Below are 16,407 nucleotides of genomic sequence, written 5' to 3'. Positions count from 1 at the left end.
GTGCTTGTCTTATCTCTAGAGAAGGTGTCTTTACTGGGCTGGAGTTGGGGCGAGGATCAATTTGGATTCCGCAGAAATGTTGGAACACGTGAGGCAATACTGACCCTATGACTTATCTTAGAAAATGGATTAAGGAAAGGCAAACCTACATTTCTAGCATTTGTAGACTTAGAGAAAGCTTTTGACAATGTTGACTGGAATACTCTCTTTCAAATTCTAAAGGTGGCAGGGGTAAAATACAGGGAGCGAAAGGCTATTTACAATTTGTACAGAAACCAGATGGCAGTTATAAGAGTCGAGGGGCATGAAAGGGAAGCAGTGGTTGGGAAGGGAGTGAGACACGGTTGTAGCTTCTCCCCGATGTTATTCAATCTGTATATTGAGCAAGCATTAAAGGAAACAAAAGAAAAATTCGGGGTAGGTATTAAAGTCCATGGAGAAGAAATAAAAACGTTGAGGTTCGCCGATGACATTGTAATTCTGTCAGAGACAGCAAGGGCTTGGAAGAGCAGTTGAACGGAATGGATAGTGTCCTGAAAGGAGGATATAATATGAACATCAACAAAAACAAAACGAGGATAATGGAATGTAGTCGAATTCAGTCGGGTGATGCTGAGGGAATTAGATTAGGAAATGAGACACTTAAAGTAATAAAGAAGTTTGGCTATTTGGGGAACAAAATAACTGATGATGGTCGAAGTAGAGAGGATATAAAATGTAGACTGGCAATGGCAAGGAAAGCGTTTCTGAAGAAGAGAAATTTGTTAACATCGAGTATAGATTTAAGTGTCAGGAAGTCGTTTCTGAAAGTATTTGTATGGAGTGTAGCCATGTATGGAAGTGAAACATAGATGATAAATAGGTTAGACAAGAAGAGAATAGAAGCTTTCGAAATGTGGTGCTACAGAAGAATGCTGAAGATTAGATGGGTAGATCACATAACTAATGAGGAGGTATTGAATAGAATTGGCGAGAAGAGGAGCTTGTGGCACAACTTGACAAGAAGAAGGGACCGGTTGGTAGGACATGTTCTGAGGCATCAAGGGATCACAAAGTTAGCGTTGGAGGGAAGCGTGGAGGGAAAAATCGTAGAGGGAGACCAAGGGATGAATATACTAAGCAGATTCAGAAGGATGTAGGTTGCAGTAAGTACTGGGAGATGAAGAAGCTTGCACAGGATAGAGTAGCATGGAGAGCTGCATCAAACCAGTCTCAGGACTGAAGACAACAACGGCAACAACAACAACAACAGTGATACGTCACTTTTATGGTTGGTGTCTGTGTTGCAGGCAATAACGAGGGGACACAGCATTCCCTCCCACCTCTCCTCCCTCCCATGGGATGGATGGCGTAACTATCTCGAAGAAGATGTTGTGTTCGAAGGGAGAAGGTGGCCTGGACTTGGGGAGATAGTCCCTGGGACGGGTGAGAAATGATGGCGGAGGCCTAGACCCAGGGAGCACTGGCTGAAGCAGTTGGCTCTGATGCAACCACTACAGATGAGTTTGGCTTGGAGGAAAACTGGTGGGAGCGACCGTGAAAAGAGAGATATGCAGTGTTGTCGTCTGGGAAGATTGTCCTGGCCGCAGCACTCATCTACATCTACTCTGCAAATCACATTTAAGTGCCTGGCAGAGGGTTCATCGAACCACCTTCACAATTCTCTTTTATTTCAATCTCGTATAGCGCGCGGAAAGAATGAACACTTATATCTTTCCATACGAGCTCTGATTTTCCTTATTTTATCTTGGTGATCGTTCCTCCCTACGTAGGTCGGTGTCAACAAAATATTTTCGCATTCGGAGGAGAAAGTTGGTGACTGGAATTTCGTGAGAAGATTCCGTCGCAGCGAAAAACGCCTTTCTTTTAATGATGTCCAGCCCAAATCCTGTATCATTTCTGTGACGCTCTCTCCCATATTTCGCGATAGTACAAAACGTGCTGCCTTTCTTTGTACTTTTTCGATGTACTCCGTCAGTCCCATCTGGTAAGGATCCCACAATGCGCAGCAGTATTCTAAAAGAGGATGGACAAGCGTAGTGTAGGCAGTCTCTTTAGTAGACACTCGGCAATGGGGCCGCGATGTCGTCGTCGTGGAAAGTCGATAGGGCTGCTGTGAGCAGCATCAGAGACCAGGACCGGGTGTGACCAAGGCTTTGCCCAACTAGAGGCCGAGGAACTTCCAGCTGGTGACGTAAGAGGGTTGTGCAGATGAGATTCGGCTATAGCCCTGCTTGGCGCAAGAGGGCCATGTTCGTGCAAATCAACATTAACCATGCTATCGCTTCTTTCGGAAGAAGAGAAAAGTAACTGATGCTTACGTAAGATTATCACATTATTCGTCTCAACGAAGCACTCTGACCGCGGTATGCAGAAGTAGTTCAGTTGTGAACCAATTGAAAGAGGATAACACCTTGCTCTGGTCTTGGCCGGCGGCTCCACGCTTTCCCTCTCAGCCTGCGTGAGCTCCGCTGCTGCCTCTTCCGACATATGCGCGCCACTGCCTGTTAATGGCCGCAGGCAGCTGCTTCAGTGAACAAAGAACTTTGGCTTTAATTATTGACTAAACCTCTGGGGAAACAAAAGAATGCAAAATGATTTTTTTTTTTTTTTTGCAAATTCTCTTTACTTTTAGCAGGCGACGTTTCAGCGAAAATCGAAATTTCACCCGTGTTTTTAGATATGTGTCTTCCTGATGATCAGAGCAATAGGCAAGTGTACTTGTAGGCCACGGTCGCCAGCGGTGCCGCCAGCTCGGCTCTCGGCCGGCGCTGTGTGTAGCCTCGCCACGTGTACCTTGCTTCATGGTGCCTACCACAGTCTTAACGTAACAGTCGCGACACTCATTGCTGTACAAGTTGTTGCCGTTTGACAGATGGAGCGACACTAGCGCTCCAAGCGGCAGGTAAGGTGAACGTCAGACGCGTCGTAAGCATAACGTTTGTTTGCATCCATTTCCTACGTAATTTCCGAATTATTCGAGTTATTTTCTTGCCTCCAAGAGTTTGTATAGTATCAGAAGGCATATACGTTTCTAAAAATGATTCTAAAATATGCGCAAGTGTGGACAAAAACCATGAATAGAGTGGCAAGATGCAACACATTCGTGAAGAAACACTTGTGACATTGGACAGAATTTCAGCTTACCACGTTGATATCAAAAGAATATAAACACACAGATTCACATGTAAGAAGCACAGACATGTACCTCTACATGCAAAAGCGATCGACAGCTCGTTTATCGTTCTGTGGGCTTACTGTGTTTGTCATTGTCGCCTATTGCCACAAGTACTACCTTCATCTTTATATTATTCTAAGTGGGACAAGCAACTGCCAAATAGTGGGAGACATATGCTGAAAACATTATAATGAGCTGATTACATTACATTTCACGAAAAACCAAATATTTGAATAATTTTCAAACAATCTGTCTGTAGGCACTTTCCTTGTCCCGTAATAGTTTCGCTTCTGCACATTCTGACACTTCACACGCTTTTGTAAGACACAAACAGCTACACTTAATTTAACCACTTCATCGTCAAAGCAGATCTGTGTTGATGATTCACACAAATCTGGCACTGATACATGGAGAGTCGAACTGGCTGTTCTGTGTCAAAGGACTGTTTTACAGCTTTAGATTGACTGTCGAATCTTTGTGGCAGTTTCTTCTTCATCGTCAGTTGAGGGAGCTTATTTGGAATGTCAAACAGTGTGGGTACTGCATTCCAAACGAGTTTGTTATTGTCTGCGTTCATGAACTGGTTTTGTTCGAAATGTAGCGAACAAAACCTAGTATTATTATACAGGTAAACTGGTTCTTTCTTCATAAGGTTTTCTCGTCTGCTATTAACTAGCCATTTTCTGCTCCTAAAACGAAACATTCATCATTTATACACATATAGTTTGCAAGTGAATCCTGACGATACAGTTTAGTAACATGATGGTATATACCTCCCAGGATCCTAAGGAAAACTAAAAAAGACAGCTGCGGTGTCTTCTTCCTGTTGTTGCTGCAATTTATTGCGCTACAAACGCTCCCGATGGTAAAAACCATTGTATAAATCAAAATAAACAATCACTATTCGCTTTCACGATCGCGCCGAACTCACAGTTCAACCTACCGGCCGCTTGGGGCGCTGCTGGCGCTGTAGGCAACAAAATAGAGGCGAAGTGTCGCGACTGTTATGGTTATGTTAGACTGTGGTGCCTACTGCAATGCTAACCGTGTACGTGCTTCTCGTGTTGCAGGTTCAAGTCCCTGGCCGACAAGCTGGGCGCCGAGCTGTGGGAGGTGGGCAGCTACGTGTCGCGCCGCCAGGAGATCCAGGATGTGAGTAGAACTATAATGTATGACCCTGCTACTGGCAAGTTTTGTAAGAGTCAGCAGTATTTGCAACTCAGCCGATATTTACAATAGTCACAAAGAGACTTCAGACTGATTCTGTCTTCAGTTTAAGTTTGTCTGTGGGGCTCCGACTATTTAAATCCACAGTGAATCTCTCGTTACTTTTGTAGCAGCTTTCTACTACAGCTGTCGAACCACAGTGGGTCTTTCCCATCTCTCACAACTTTGCTCAGTACATACCTAACGGCTTATTGTGCATTACTCGAACTCTGTACATTGATGCCGGACATAGTATTGGAGATTTCTCATGTTGATCGCTCAGGTACTCTGAAATGTGGCTCCGGTCGTACATCTTATAATTATGTTTTTGTCCTGGGGAGACATGCTTAGCCGATCGTTTTCTGCTCTACACGCATCTGTACGCGTGACTGTGTGTTTTAGTACACCTAAGGTACCTAACTGGTCTGGTATTTTATTTATTTTACATTATAATTTCTCCCACCACCCACCATAAATCGTGGTTAATTTTACTTTTCTGCTTTTATTTCGCGTTTAGCTCCTTCAAGTGTTTAGCGACCGGATGTTATATCCAGACTCTTATTGTTCTTATTAAATGCCCTTCAGCGGCAACTGACGGATGAAGCTTATCGTTCTACATTTTTACTTGACTTTATGCTTATACAGGGTGCGGCACTTAAATCCGGACAGATTTTAATTTCCATTTCGTACTTTACCCGGAGGTTGCGATTGGCGCTCTTGAAAACCATAGGCATATTGTAAACAGTCAGAACCCCAAAATGGCCGCCATGTTACGGACAAGTGCGGAGTACAACCGAAAAGCCGCGATTTCCGAAAGTTTCGCGCTGGGCGTTCTCCCACTGAAATAGTTAAATTCTTCGGGTATCCGAGTTCGATTGTTTACGATATTTTGGCCATGTACAGAGGGGTCCAAAGAAATGTATCCACTGTTTAAAAGTCCATAACTTGCAAACTAATTGACGGAGTTGTCTCATTTTTGGTGAAAGAGTAGCTTAAAGTCCAACTTAAAGATATCACTGTAGGTGTTCGAAATGGTCACCACTAACATCCACACACAAACGATGCCGCCGAACTGCAGCACTAACTGCTGACTGCAACGTGTTCAGTTGGATATTTGCACATGAATGTACGATGGATTCTCGAACTTCATCCACTGTGCGTAGCTTTTGTCGATAAACGACGTCCTTTGTTGTCTCCACTGGTAAAAGTCCAGAGGAGTCAGGTCTGCGGAACATGGTGGATACTCCACAGCACCTCTACGGCTAGAGGTCTGCGCGGATAAGAAAAGTGCAATCCGCATCCGCAAGGTCCTAATCCACAACCGCATCCGCAGCAATTAATCCGCATCCGCAAGTTCATTATCCGCATGCGCATATATTTAAGTTCTGAATGAGTAATTAATAGTAATAGACAGTAGTACTTAGAATTATGGTATGTAATGATATTGTTAGGGTGCCATTTCTGCGACAACTTAACTACTTTTGACTTCTTAAATCACAGGAAATGCTCTTTACCTACTCTAAAGCAGACCATTCCAAACAGGAAAGCATTGGCGTTCCGGAGCATACACAGTAGCGGCTCGGATCTCGTGAGATTGGAAACGCTATTTAAAAAACTAAAATTCAGTGTAATAGTATTAAATGATGAAAATGCGTGTATAGAAACAATTATATTTCGTTGCTTTTGTGCCAAGGCAGCTGAAAATGACGATGGTTTTAAACTGGTACTAGCACATTGCATCATTTACCTACAGTTTTTTTGTAGTCACTGCTTGGATGTGTCAAATTTTGAAGCCATTCATGTCAGCTGATGATTATACGAGGTGCATTCAAGTTCTAAGGCCTCCGATTTTTTTTCTTATTAACTATTCACCCGAAATCGATGAAACTGGCGTTACTTCTTGACGTAATCGCCCTGCAGACGTACACATTTTTCACAACGCTGACGCCATGATTCCAGGGCAGCGGTGAAGGCTTCTTTAGGAGTCTGTTTTCACCACTGGAAAATCGCCGAGGTAATAGCAGCACGGCTGGTGAATGTGCGGCCACGGAGAGTGTCTTTCATTGTTGGAAAAAGCCAAAAGTCACTAGGAGCCAGGTCAGGTGAGTAGGGAGCATGAGGAATCACTTCAAAGTTGTTATCACGAAGAAACTGTTGCGTAACGTTAGCTCAATGTGCGGGTGCATTGCCTTGGCGAAACAGCACACGCGCAGCTCTTCCCGGACGTTTTTGTTGCAGTGCAGGAAGGAATTTGTTCTTCAAAACATTTTCGTAGGATGCACCTGTTACCGTAGTGCCCTTTGGAACGCAATGGGTAATGATTACGCCCTCGCTGTCCCAGAACATGGACACCATAATTTTTTCAGCACTGGCGGTTACCCGAAATTTTTTTGTTGGCGGTGAATCTGTGTGCTTCCATTTAGCTGACTGGCGCTTTGTTTCTGGATTGAAAAATGGCATCCACGTCTCATCCATTGTCACAACCGCCGAAAAGAAAGTCCCATTCGTGCTGTCGTTGCGCGTCAACATTGCTTGGCAAGATGCCACACGGGCAGCCGTGTGGTCGTCCGTCAGCATTCGTGGCACCCACCTGGATGACACTTTTCGCATTTTCAGGTCATCATGCAGGATTGTGTGCACAGAAGCCACAGAAATGCCAACTCTGGAGGCGATCTGTTCAACGGTAATTCGGCGATCCCCCAAAACAATTCTCTCCACTTTCTCAATCATGTCGTCAGACCGGCTTGTGCGAGCCCGAGGTTGTTTCGGTTTGTTGTCACACGATGTTCTGCCTTCATTAAACTGTCGCACCCACGAACGCACTTTCGACACATCCATAACTCCATCACCACATGTCTCCTTCAACTGTCGATGAATTTCAATTGGTTTCACACCATGCAAATTCAGAAAACGAATGATTGCACGCTGTTCAAGTAAGGAAAACGTCACCATTTTATGTATTTAAAACAGTTCTCATTCTCGCCGCTGGCAGTAAAATTCCATCTGCCATACGGTGCTGCCATCTCTGGGACATATTGACAATGAACGCGGCCTCATTTTAAAACAATGCGCATGTTTCTATCTCTTTCCAGTCTGGAGAAAAAAAATCGGATTCCTTAGAACTTGAATGCACCTCGTATTATAGCTTACGCATTCAGTCCTCGTCATTTCCAGGTGAAAATATTTACAGCATTAGGCCTACACTGCAAAACGCTGGCGCACCTGTGAAAAAGTTAAACTCCCAGCAATAATTGACGTTGTCTGGAAGAAATAACTCGTCTTCCGAAGAGTGACTACAAAATCAGTGGTTATAGAAATTATGAGTCCACTTAGCTTTAGCTAAAAATACGATTGAAATGTCGAACCTCACCTTTTGGCTGATTTATCGAATTAAGACTGAAACGTCCCCTTAGAAAAATTGTACAGGACTGAGCTTAAATTAACACACAATATTTTTAGCGCAACACAATCTGACTTTCATAAATCCCTACAAAAGAATGGCCCTGACTAACATTAACCTATACCTTTCACAAATCACTTACCTCACAAAAATCTTGGTTACTCGAACTACTGCAATACAGCGAGCGCCACTACTGCCAGCTAAATAAAAGATTCAAACTACGGAAGGCACTAACTACTGATAGGCATAGTTAGCAAATGAAAGATTTTAATAGAGAACAAACAACGTATTTACCTTAATAATCATAATATATATAGCAGTTCATGCCATCCAGTATTACAAATTTCAAACCTCCGCCATCTCTCTCCCCACATCCACCACTGTTGGCGGCTCACCTCCAACTGTGCAACGCTACGCGCTGTTCACATCCAGCTGCCGCTGCCCAACACTACAATGGCAGACAACAATGCAAACTAGCCACAGACTGCACACAGCACAGCCAGTGATTTTCATACAGGGCGCTACGTAACGTTGTCAATAAGAAAACCTAAACAGCCTACTTACAAGACCTAGCGATAAATGAAATGTCTGTTTCATTCTCAACCAAACAAAGTTTTACACACTTTAAAACATCCTCAACATTGGTCTAAATTATTAAGACAAAATTTGCAGTAGATTTCGCAGTTAATACTTTCAATGTTAAAAAATAATCTTTTTCAGAGTTTAATGGAACTGCAAACGATTTCAAGATGTCTATATAAAAGCCACTGTCCCATAACTTCAAATGTTAGGCACTGTTCCCTGTTAAGCAATACCGAGTTACAGTTAAAATGTTCAATTTTGTTACGAATTTCAGCCCTTATCTTTGCTAATTGGCTGGTAAATTAAAAGACACATTGTTATTTTGGATGATTTGAATATTTTGTAAGTTTTCAATGTGATCAGAATAATCTTTCACCGGCTATCGCAGTCACAGCTTGTTGGTGGTCGTGAGCCGTAGTTTGAAGTCCCACTTGTAATTAATTACAAGGCCCGCCGTGCCACCGCTCCGGCCGAGCTGTTTCACTGTTCACAAAGAGCGACAATGCTCGGAGGCTGCAAATGTTGCTGTAGTGCACGCTAAAATTTAGGTTGGCACTTATGAGATCGTCATTACCTAGTTTAATAATATTGACGTGTTAGCTGTTGAATGTTCTTGTTGCGAAGAGTAAAAACTTAAAATTGAGCTCTTTAATATGAAAATTACAACAAAACAAATTGCTTGTTAAATATTTCCTCCTTTTACCTAATGCTCCTTAAATGTTCTTGTTGGGAATAGTAAAAATACTAACAATATGTCGAGGAAATTCTTTACTATAAATATTACAACAAAAACTCACAGGCTTCAGATTAAATATTTTCGTCTTCTGCTTGCTTCTGATTCAAATTCTGTAAAAGAAAGAATCAGATGAAAAAAAAATTGTAACTAATTCAGATAAGCCCAAAAAATACAGTGAAGTAAGAAAAGCTGTACAAATGCCTTTTTCCTTTGGAAGATTACTATGCAGGAACATGATGTCATCCATCGTCTGTGGCTTCAAAGACGTGCGACGGTCCCGCATTATTTGTCCCGCAGTAGAGAAGCTTCCCTCAGATGGCGCGCTGGACGCTGGAATGCAGTGCACGAAGTATGCGAGTTTGGAAAGACGCGGATAGGCGTTTTCACGGCCATGCCACCAAGCTATCAGGTCGATGCCTTCCGAAAATTGGACTTTTATCATTCGTATATCTGAGAATTTCATCTGATGCAAATTCAAGATCTCTCGTCGATTCATCTTCTGAGGAATCTTCAAATTCATTAAAAAGTACGTCAGACTTCTGTTTTTTTGCAGGAATTCCTCATGTTGTTTCCTCCTTATCTTTTAACTGTGAACAATTTCTCGCAACATAATTTTTCGCTTCCTTTACAACTTCATCTTTTTCGGCACTGCTAAGAAATTTTCGGTTTTTATATTTTGGATTCAAAAACGTTGCAAGTTTATGGGTTACTGTTATGTCCCATTTGCTGATTAAAATAGATTTGGCTGTACTCTTTAAATCTATCAGAAATGGGCTGTCGCCATCATTTTTTTTAAGGAAGGAGAGAAGTTTTAACTTCCACAACACACATAAATAAAGCGTAGGGGTTTTGGAGCTTCGAGATCACAAGAAGCTATTTTAAATGGTGTCAGAAAGGTTATTATATCTTCCAACATCCTCTTGTCTATAGAATCAATCAAATTATCTTGATTTTTCTCTGACAAAATTGACAGAACTTCAAACCATTGTGAATTAATAGACTCAAACATATCCAATTTACTGTTCCATCGTGTGTCTATATCTCCTTTCAATGACTTCTGAAGGCGATTCTGAAGACCAGATCTTTTAAAGAAAGTTGTGATAGCTCGACAGGAATTTATTAGTCGCTGCATGTCACTCTTCTCATCATTCGCGTCTCCTCGAGTCGTGTGCTCCAGCACAGTATTAAGAATGTGTGCTGAGCACGAGAGCCTCTTGTATTGGCTAAGTGCTGCCACAATATTTGGACCTCTATCCGTAACAAACACGATGTTATTCACAGCACTGAATAAATCGAACGATCGTAGTATCTTAATTCAAGTTTAATGTTTTCTCCTATTTTTTTAATCTCACTTTCAAAATTTCTGGTGCACAACACTCGATCCTCAAGTTTCACTTCATAATTAACATAATGTGCAGTCACTCCCATATAGTTTATTTTACGGTACGAATCAGTCCATAAATCGACAGTTAGTGCTCCCCCTATATCTCTGAATATATTCTTCACTTCTGCGGAGACAGTTTCACGCAAACGATCGGCCGTTTCCTTCAAATTTCTGGATACGGTGGTTGGATGAGGTAGCAGTTCCTTAGCACTCACTGCACCGTACTTGGCCCCCACATCAATAAGAAACTGTGCCGCCTAGAGGAAACCCAGATCCACACGCAATTTCGAATGGTAAAATGTCTTTGCTGACAAGATTGATAAGCTTTCCTGTCGCCGCTGTCTTCAAATTTGGCGGAACTTCAGGAACTTTCACGTCTCTCTTGGTATTTAAATAAGTAATTATGCTACTTTGTCCAGCCTCACACGAATGTTTTAGCAAATTTGAAGTTCCACTTTTGTGTCCAGTTGTAACGGAACATATTAAAGGCTTTACTGTACCGAAGTATGCGATACCCTCCAAATTCAACCAGTTTAACGAGTATTTATGATTATAGAAAAGTTATTGTGTATGTTAACAATGATTGCATAACATGTCTGCATAAACAGTCAAACCATTAAATTATACTGAGTAACAGACCCACACAAAAGTTTATATCACTTGATCACTGATACAGCAAATGTCATCATGTAAAAACACTAAGTTCATCTTAAATAATTAATATGAAGTACGAAAAATAATGGCCAACTTAGGTATTTTGGATCTCCTTAAATAAAAATCACCCAGTGAAACCTATTTGTTCACTAGGAGCGTTTTCACTCAGTATTCACGAAATCAGTCCTATTTTAGACGAAAACCAATGTAATTCTTAATAATTCATGTTATTTACTTATTTATGCAAATTAGAGAAGTCAATTGACAAACTTCTAAAAACGGCCTTTTGGTAACAATGATTTATTCTGTCAAGTCAACAAATCTGTCTGTCATTTTAATAACATGTTAAATTATGTCACTCGATGCAAATTAATAACTTTTCTGCACAAATTATGATAACAGATGTACATGTGACTTATAAACTATATCTCTTTTTAGTAGTTCTTTGACAATGTTATAAATACAAGCAGCAAGAAGGGTCGGGGGGCAGTCGGAATGTCACTTTGGTAAAGTGTGTGTGTGTGTTATTGTTTGAGGTGGATAAACAATGCAAAGAACATGTAAAGGAAGTACTACTTTGTGTTGTGTCATGGCCTTTGGTGGACAGTGGAATTAAGATGGCCACCAGAGTAATAAATATTTGAAGTTTACATATTTGTTGGTTTCGCTCGTTCTTTATCATCAAAAGCACATAAAAAACACGGGACCTCATGTTTTTAACCCTAGACAACCAGATGTAGAGCCAGCATCAGCATCGAGAGACAGCAGCGATCCAGCAAGTAGCAGCGATTACTACAACACAATGCATTTTAATGGCGCCGACCTAACATCAAGTGCTAACAAGCTCCGTAAATGGGAGTGAAATAGTACGATTATAGCAATTAGCAATATCTACGACCAGGCGACCATTACACAGTGTAGGAATATACTTTTTTACATGCAAAACAAGCCACTATATCTTTTATCTTTTCGTTGCCATCAAATACGTACCCGAATTTTTTTTCCAAATTGGCGATTTCAATTTGTTTTCCTTCACTAACGTAAAATCACCTTCTTTCACCTTACACGAAATTGTATCCATCGATATGGTGTTCATTTGTAGAAAGAACTCTCACCGATATTTGCTACGATGCACGTTGTCACTCGGTCACTACAAAGCGCTAACTGAAGGCAGCGGAAAATTGCAACGGGCACCTGTGTGGTAGACAGTGGGCAGGTTTGCCACCCAGAGAGCACTTCACAGGCCACACAAAAGACACGGTCTCTTGGGTACATCTACGTCGGTCGCAGCCAGGGGCTGAGGACAACGGACATCCGCTCTACCCGGGCCCTTCAAAATTCCAAGAATGTCAACAGACTTGAAGTTTTCAACTAACATTGCAACATACGTACTGGGCAGATGACTTGCTCATTATCCGCAGATGACCCGCGATTTTATCCGCCAAGTAACAAATACCGCGGATATCCAAGGATATATCCGCGGATATGCGCATCCGCGCAGACATCTGTCTACGGTCTATTCACCTTCCTGGTAGATTTTCATCGAGATGTGCCCTAACACGATTTTGGTAGTGGGCTGGGGCACCATCTTGTTGAAAGTAAACTGTTCCGTCTCCATACAAGTCTCGGATGACAGGTAAAATGGATGTCTGAAGCTTCTGAAGGTACACCTCACCGGTAACTTTGCCGTCAAAGAAGAATGGCCCAATCTAGCCCCGGTAAGACAACCCACACCACACATTTACTCCTGGCAAATTCAACGCTTTGTCTACATGGACGTTCGGATTTTCGGCGGCCCAGTAGATGCAATTGTGGCGATTTGCTGTACCATTAAGTTTGATCTGTGCCTCATCAGACCACACAATCATCTCTGCAAACTCTTCATCGTTGCACACCGTGTTAGTAAACTACTCGCAGTACTCCATTCTACGATCTGGGTCGTCCTCGTTCATTGCGTGTAGCAATCGTGGGATGTAGCACTTCCACTTTGCTGTCTTCAAAATTCGACGAACACTTGAGCGACTCACTCCAGTTTCACGGGCACACTGTCTCACAGACTTATGTGGTGAGCGAGTGAATTGTTGTAACACACGACGGGAGTTAGCTGGACTTGTTACTGTTACAGGTCGTCCAGATCGTTGTCTGTGTACATCTTTAACACAGCCTTCGGCTTCAAATTTGTCTCGAATGCGACGAATCGTTAAACGTGTCGGTGGCTCTGTTTGGTGTTCATTTCGCCATTGCCGTTGAACCTCATTAATGTTTTCGTATTTAAAATACCACTTCCAAACTGACTTCCTTTCATCGAATGTAAGCCTTGCGCCAGCCATGTTTACTCGAGTAACTAGGTGAAACTAAGAACAAAACACTGACTATCTGGCGACTGTCATCTGACAAAACAAAACAACGCAATACAACGCTTGTGTGGCGATTGCCGGAACTACAAACTATTACATTAGCAAAGATGAGACAACTCCGTCAGTTAGTTTGCCAGTTATGGACTTTTAAACAGTGGAGACATTTTTTTGGACCCCTCTGTAAAATTCTCCGGAGAAGTCTGGGGAAGGTCCCGCCGACCCGGCGAGGAAACCTCATTCGAGGAAACGCGTTTGACGAACTGCGGCACTCGTCGAAAAGGCTCAGGGGGCTGATTTCGGACGATCAGGGGCAATCACTGAGGAAATTGGCGTCAGTATAGAATGCCAGCGAGAGAACAATGCGTCGGATGGCAGAGGAGGATCTCATAAGAGCCATTTAGTCCAAAACTGGCTCTTGGATAACGTTGACATATTTTGTTCAAAGGAGTTCTGGCCTCCGAATAGCCTGTATTTTAACCCCCTCGACTACTATGGAGCGTAGTCGAAAGAGTTACCAATAAGACGAGGCACCGCAATGTCGCATCTCCACGCACCCCTATCGAAGCATTATCCGCGACTATGGACAGTACCGTTTTAAAGAGTGCGTGCGATCGTTTCAGGAACGATATTGGAGGCGGCCATTGCGGCTGAAGGGGGTTACGTCGATTAATGTTGAGAGGTACCCACATGCCTTGCTCATACTGTGGCATCAAGCAGTCAGGCCTGCAAGATGAGTGGTCTGCCAAGCGAGTGGATTCATTCTTAGTCATCGAGTAATATGAGCTCTAGTACTCACACTTAAGTTACACGTTATCCTCCTATATGATTACTACGCAACGGAAACACGCATCTGACTCTCAGTAATTTACAGAACTCTGACTGTACACTACGCACTGGCAATACCACATTTTCTTTTTGTCTACACGTGGCCACCGCACTGAATATGAATGGCGCACACTTTATAAATTCGGGACATTATGACAACATACAATTCAATGGAAAAGTCCACCAATCTTTTTCTTTTCACTCTCTTATTTATTCCGATAAATTCACTAACCTAAACACACAAATTCTATAACCTACAACAATAACACATGAGAAATTCCGCCCAGTGGGCATGACTTTACATTGGTGAATCTCTATATTATGGTCTCGTAATTATTTTAACGCTACAGTGCACTTTCTGGATAGGATGGTGGATCTTTTATTATTTCTCACCCTTCAACTCTCACAATCATCATCACGAAACTTTCCTCCAGACCGAGCGGTACAGAAGGAACAAGCATAACCCACTAATCTTTTGAAACTACCTCGCTGCACTCCCATGCAAACCACACATACTCAAATTACATGACATACACCACACTACAATATGAAATACAAGACAGTGAATAGTCACAACATTATCACTTTCAGCTTTCCCACTTCAATTAATATTTATCCCAGTTTCACACGACACTGCCCCACTTTGTAATTCTACTTTCCTACTATGAACTCTGGAGATATATGCACGTCTTCCTGTGCAATGCAAGCCATGTGGCGTTGCTAGATAGACGGCCGACTCACCTTGCTTCTCTCTCAGAGTTTGAATCTAGCGTCACACGCAAAGTAATATTAAGAATATATTCATCACACACGCGAGTCCTCAACTGATACCATGGACGAGTACTTCTCTTTATCCTTTGTCTCATACACAGATTGAGACTCACACAGTACTCACCACGTGGAAGTACTCGTCTCTAATTTCAAGTCCTGCACACGCCATTTCTTAAATATTTCAACTTATTGTACATACGCTATTTCTTAAATATTTCAACTTATTGTACACACGCTATTAATTCAGCTTAACTTAAGCACACGGAAGTATTTCAACTTATTGCTACACGTGGTTTCTTTGTGACCGTTGGTCACTTCCGAAGATTACTACAATCCCATTAATATTACCTGCCTGACATTTAATTCTCCCCACAAAAGTTCCTGAAATAGAGAAATTATTATTTCAAACTACTCTTAAATATTCCACATGCATACCATGCCTCCACTCTTTCGTCATTACGGCGCACAACTAAAACAGGTGTTAACAGCACAAGATCCAGCGGCAGAGTGCCGAAACATGGCCGTTCTCGAGGTCCTCTCCCATCTCTGTCGAGGTGGGGGAAGCACCTTGCTATCGTATTGGTCAGCCACATTTCAGGCGCTCAAAGCTCTGGTAAATTTTTCTCTTTGGTCCCACCAAAGGTGGCCAAAGGATCGACTCAAAGATGATCATATATTCACATTCACTATCTGCGGTTAGCAGACGACCATACATTCATACATTTCAAAAGATCTCACCAAACTGGATGTAGGGATTTATTTTGTGGGAGTGCACATATGATAAATTAAATAAATAAATTGTCATTCATTTCTACACTGGTATCCGGCTTCGCTGTATTAATTGAAATTGAGTTATTTTACAAAAAAATGTGTTGTTCTGACAAAAATAATGAAGTATGTTGTACCTATTTTCAATGTCGGGCGGTACTGTACCCTTTCACCTCCGGCTACCCATGCAGAACAAAATGGCACGGTACTATCCTTGCAATGCGAGGATAGTTCCGAACATTTTTTTAAGAAAACTGTATTAGAAGAAACGTAGCAAGTCATCAAAATAACCAGGAGGAGACCTTAGCCCCTGGTGACCTCAAATAGACGACCAAATGCTGTTACTTTACCAAATTTTTGACACAGTTGTTGCATTATTGTACTCTCCACAATCCGGAGTAACGTTCACATACATAGTTACAACAATCCAAATGACAAATAAAACATCACATCATACAAATAAAAAAAATAATGGTGAGATAAAAATTGGCTTAGTTACTGGGATCTTCGTTATTATTATGAGTAATCCAAACTTCACTAATTCTA

At 42.0% G+C, this 16,407-nt stretch overlaps 1 protein-coding gene across 3 annotated transcripts in view; it reads left to right on the top strand.

The window, feature by feature from the left end:
• LOC126191240 (voltage-dependent calcium channel subunit alpha-2/delta-3) overlaps positions 1–16,407 on the top strand; it is a 792,714-nt gene that overhangs the window by 187,831 nt on the left and 588,476 nt on the right. For all 3 annotated transcript variants that reach the window (XM_049932047.1, XM_049932049.1, XM_049932048.1), the window contains exon 2: positions 4,249–4,330. In XM_049932047.1, the coding sequence (XP_049788004.1) occupies positions 4,249–4,330 (82 nt within the window). The remainder of the gene's footprint in view (positions 1–4,248; positions 4,331–16,407) is intronic.

This window comes from Schistocerca cancellata, chromosome 6, assembly GCF_023864275.1.
Source record: "Schistocerca cancellata isolate TAMUIC-IGC-003103 chromosome 6, iqSchCanc2.1, whole genome shotgun sequence".
Classification (NCBI taxonomy): Eukaryota; Metazoa; Arthropoda; class Insecta; order Orthoptera; family Acrididae; genus Schistocerca; species Schistocerca cancellata.
This window is presented reverse-complemented; position numbering and strand designations above follow the sequence as displayed.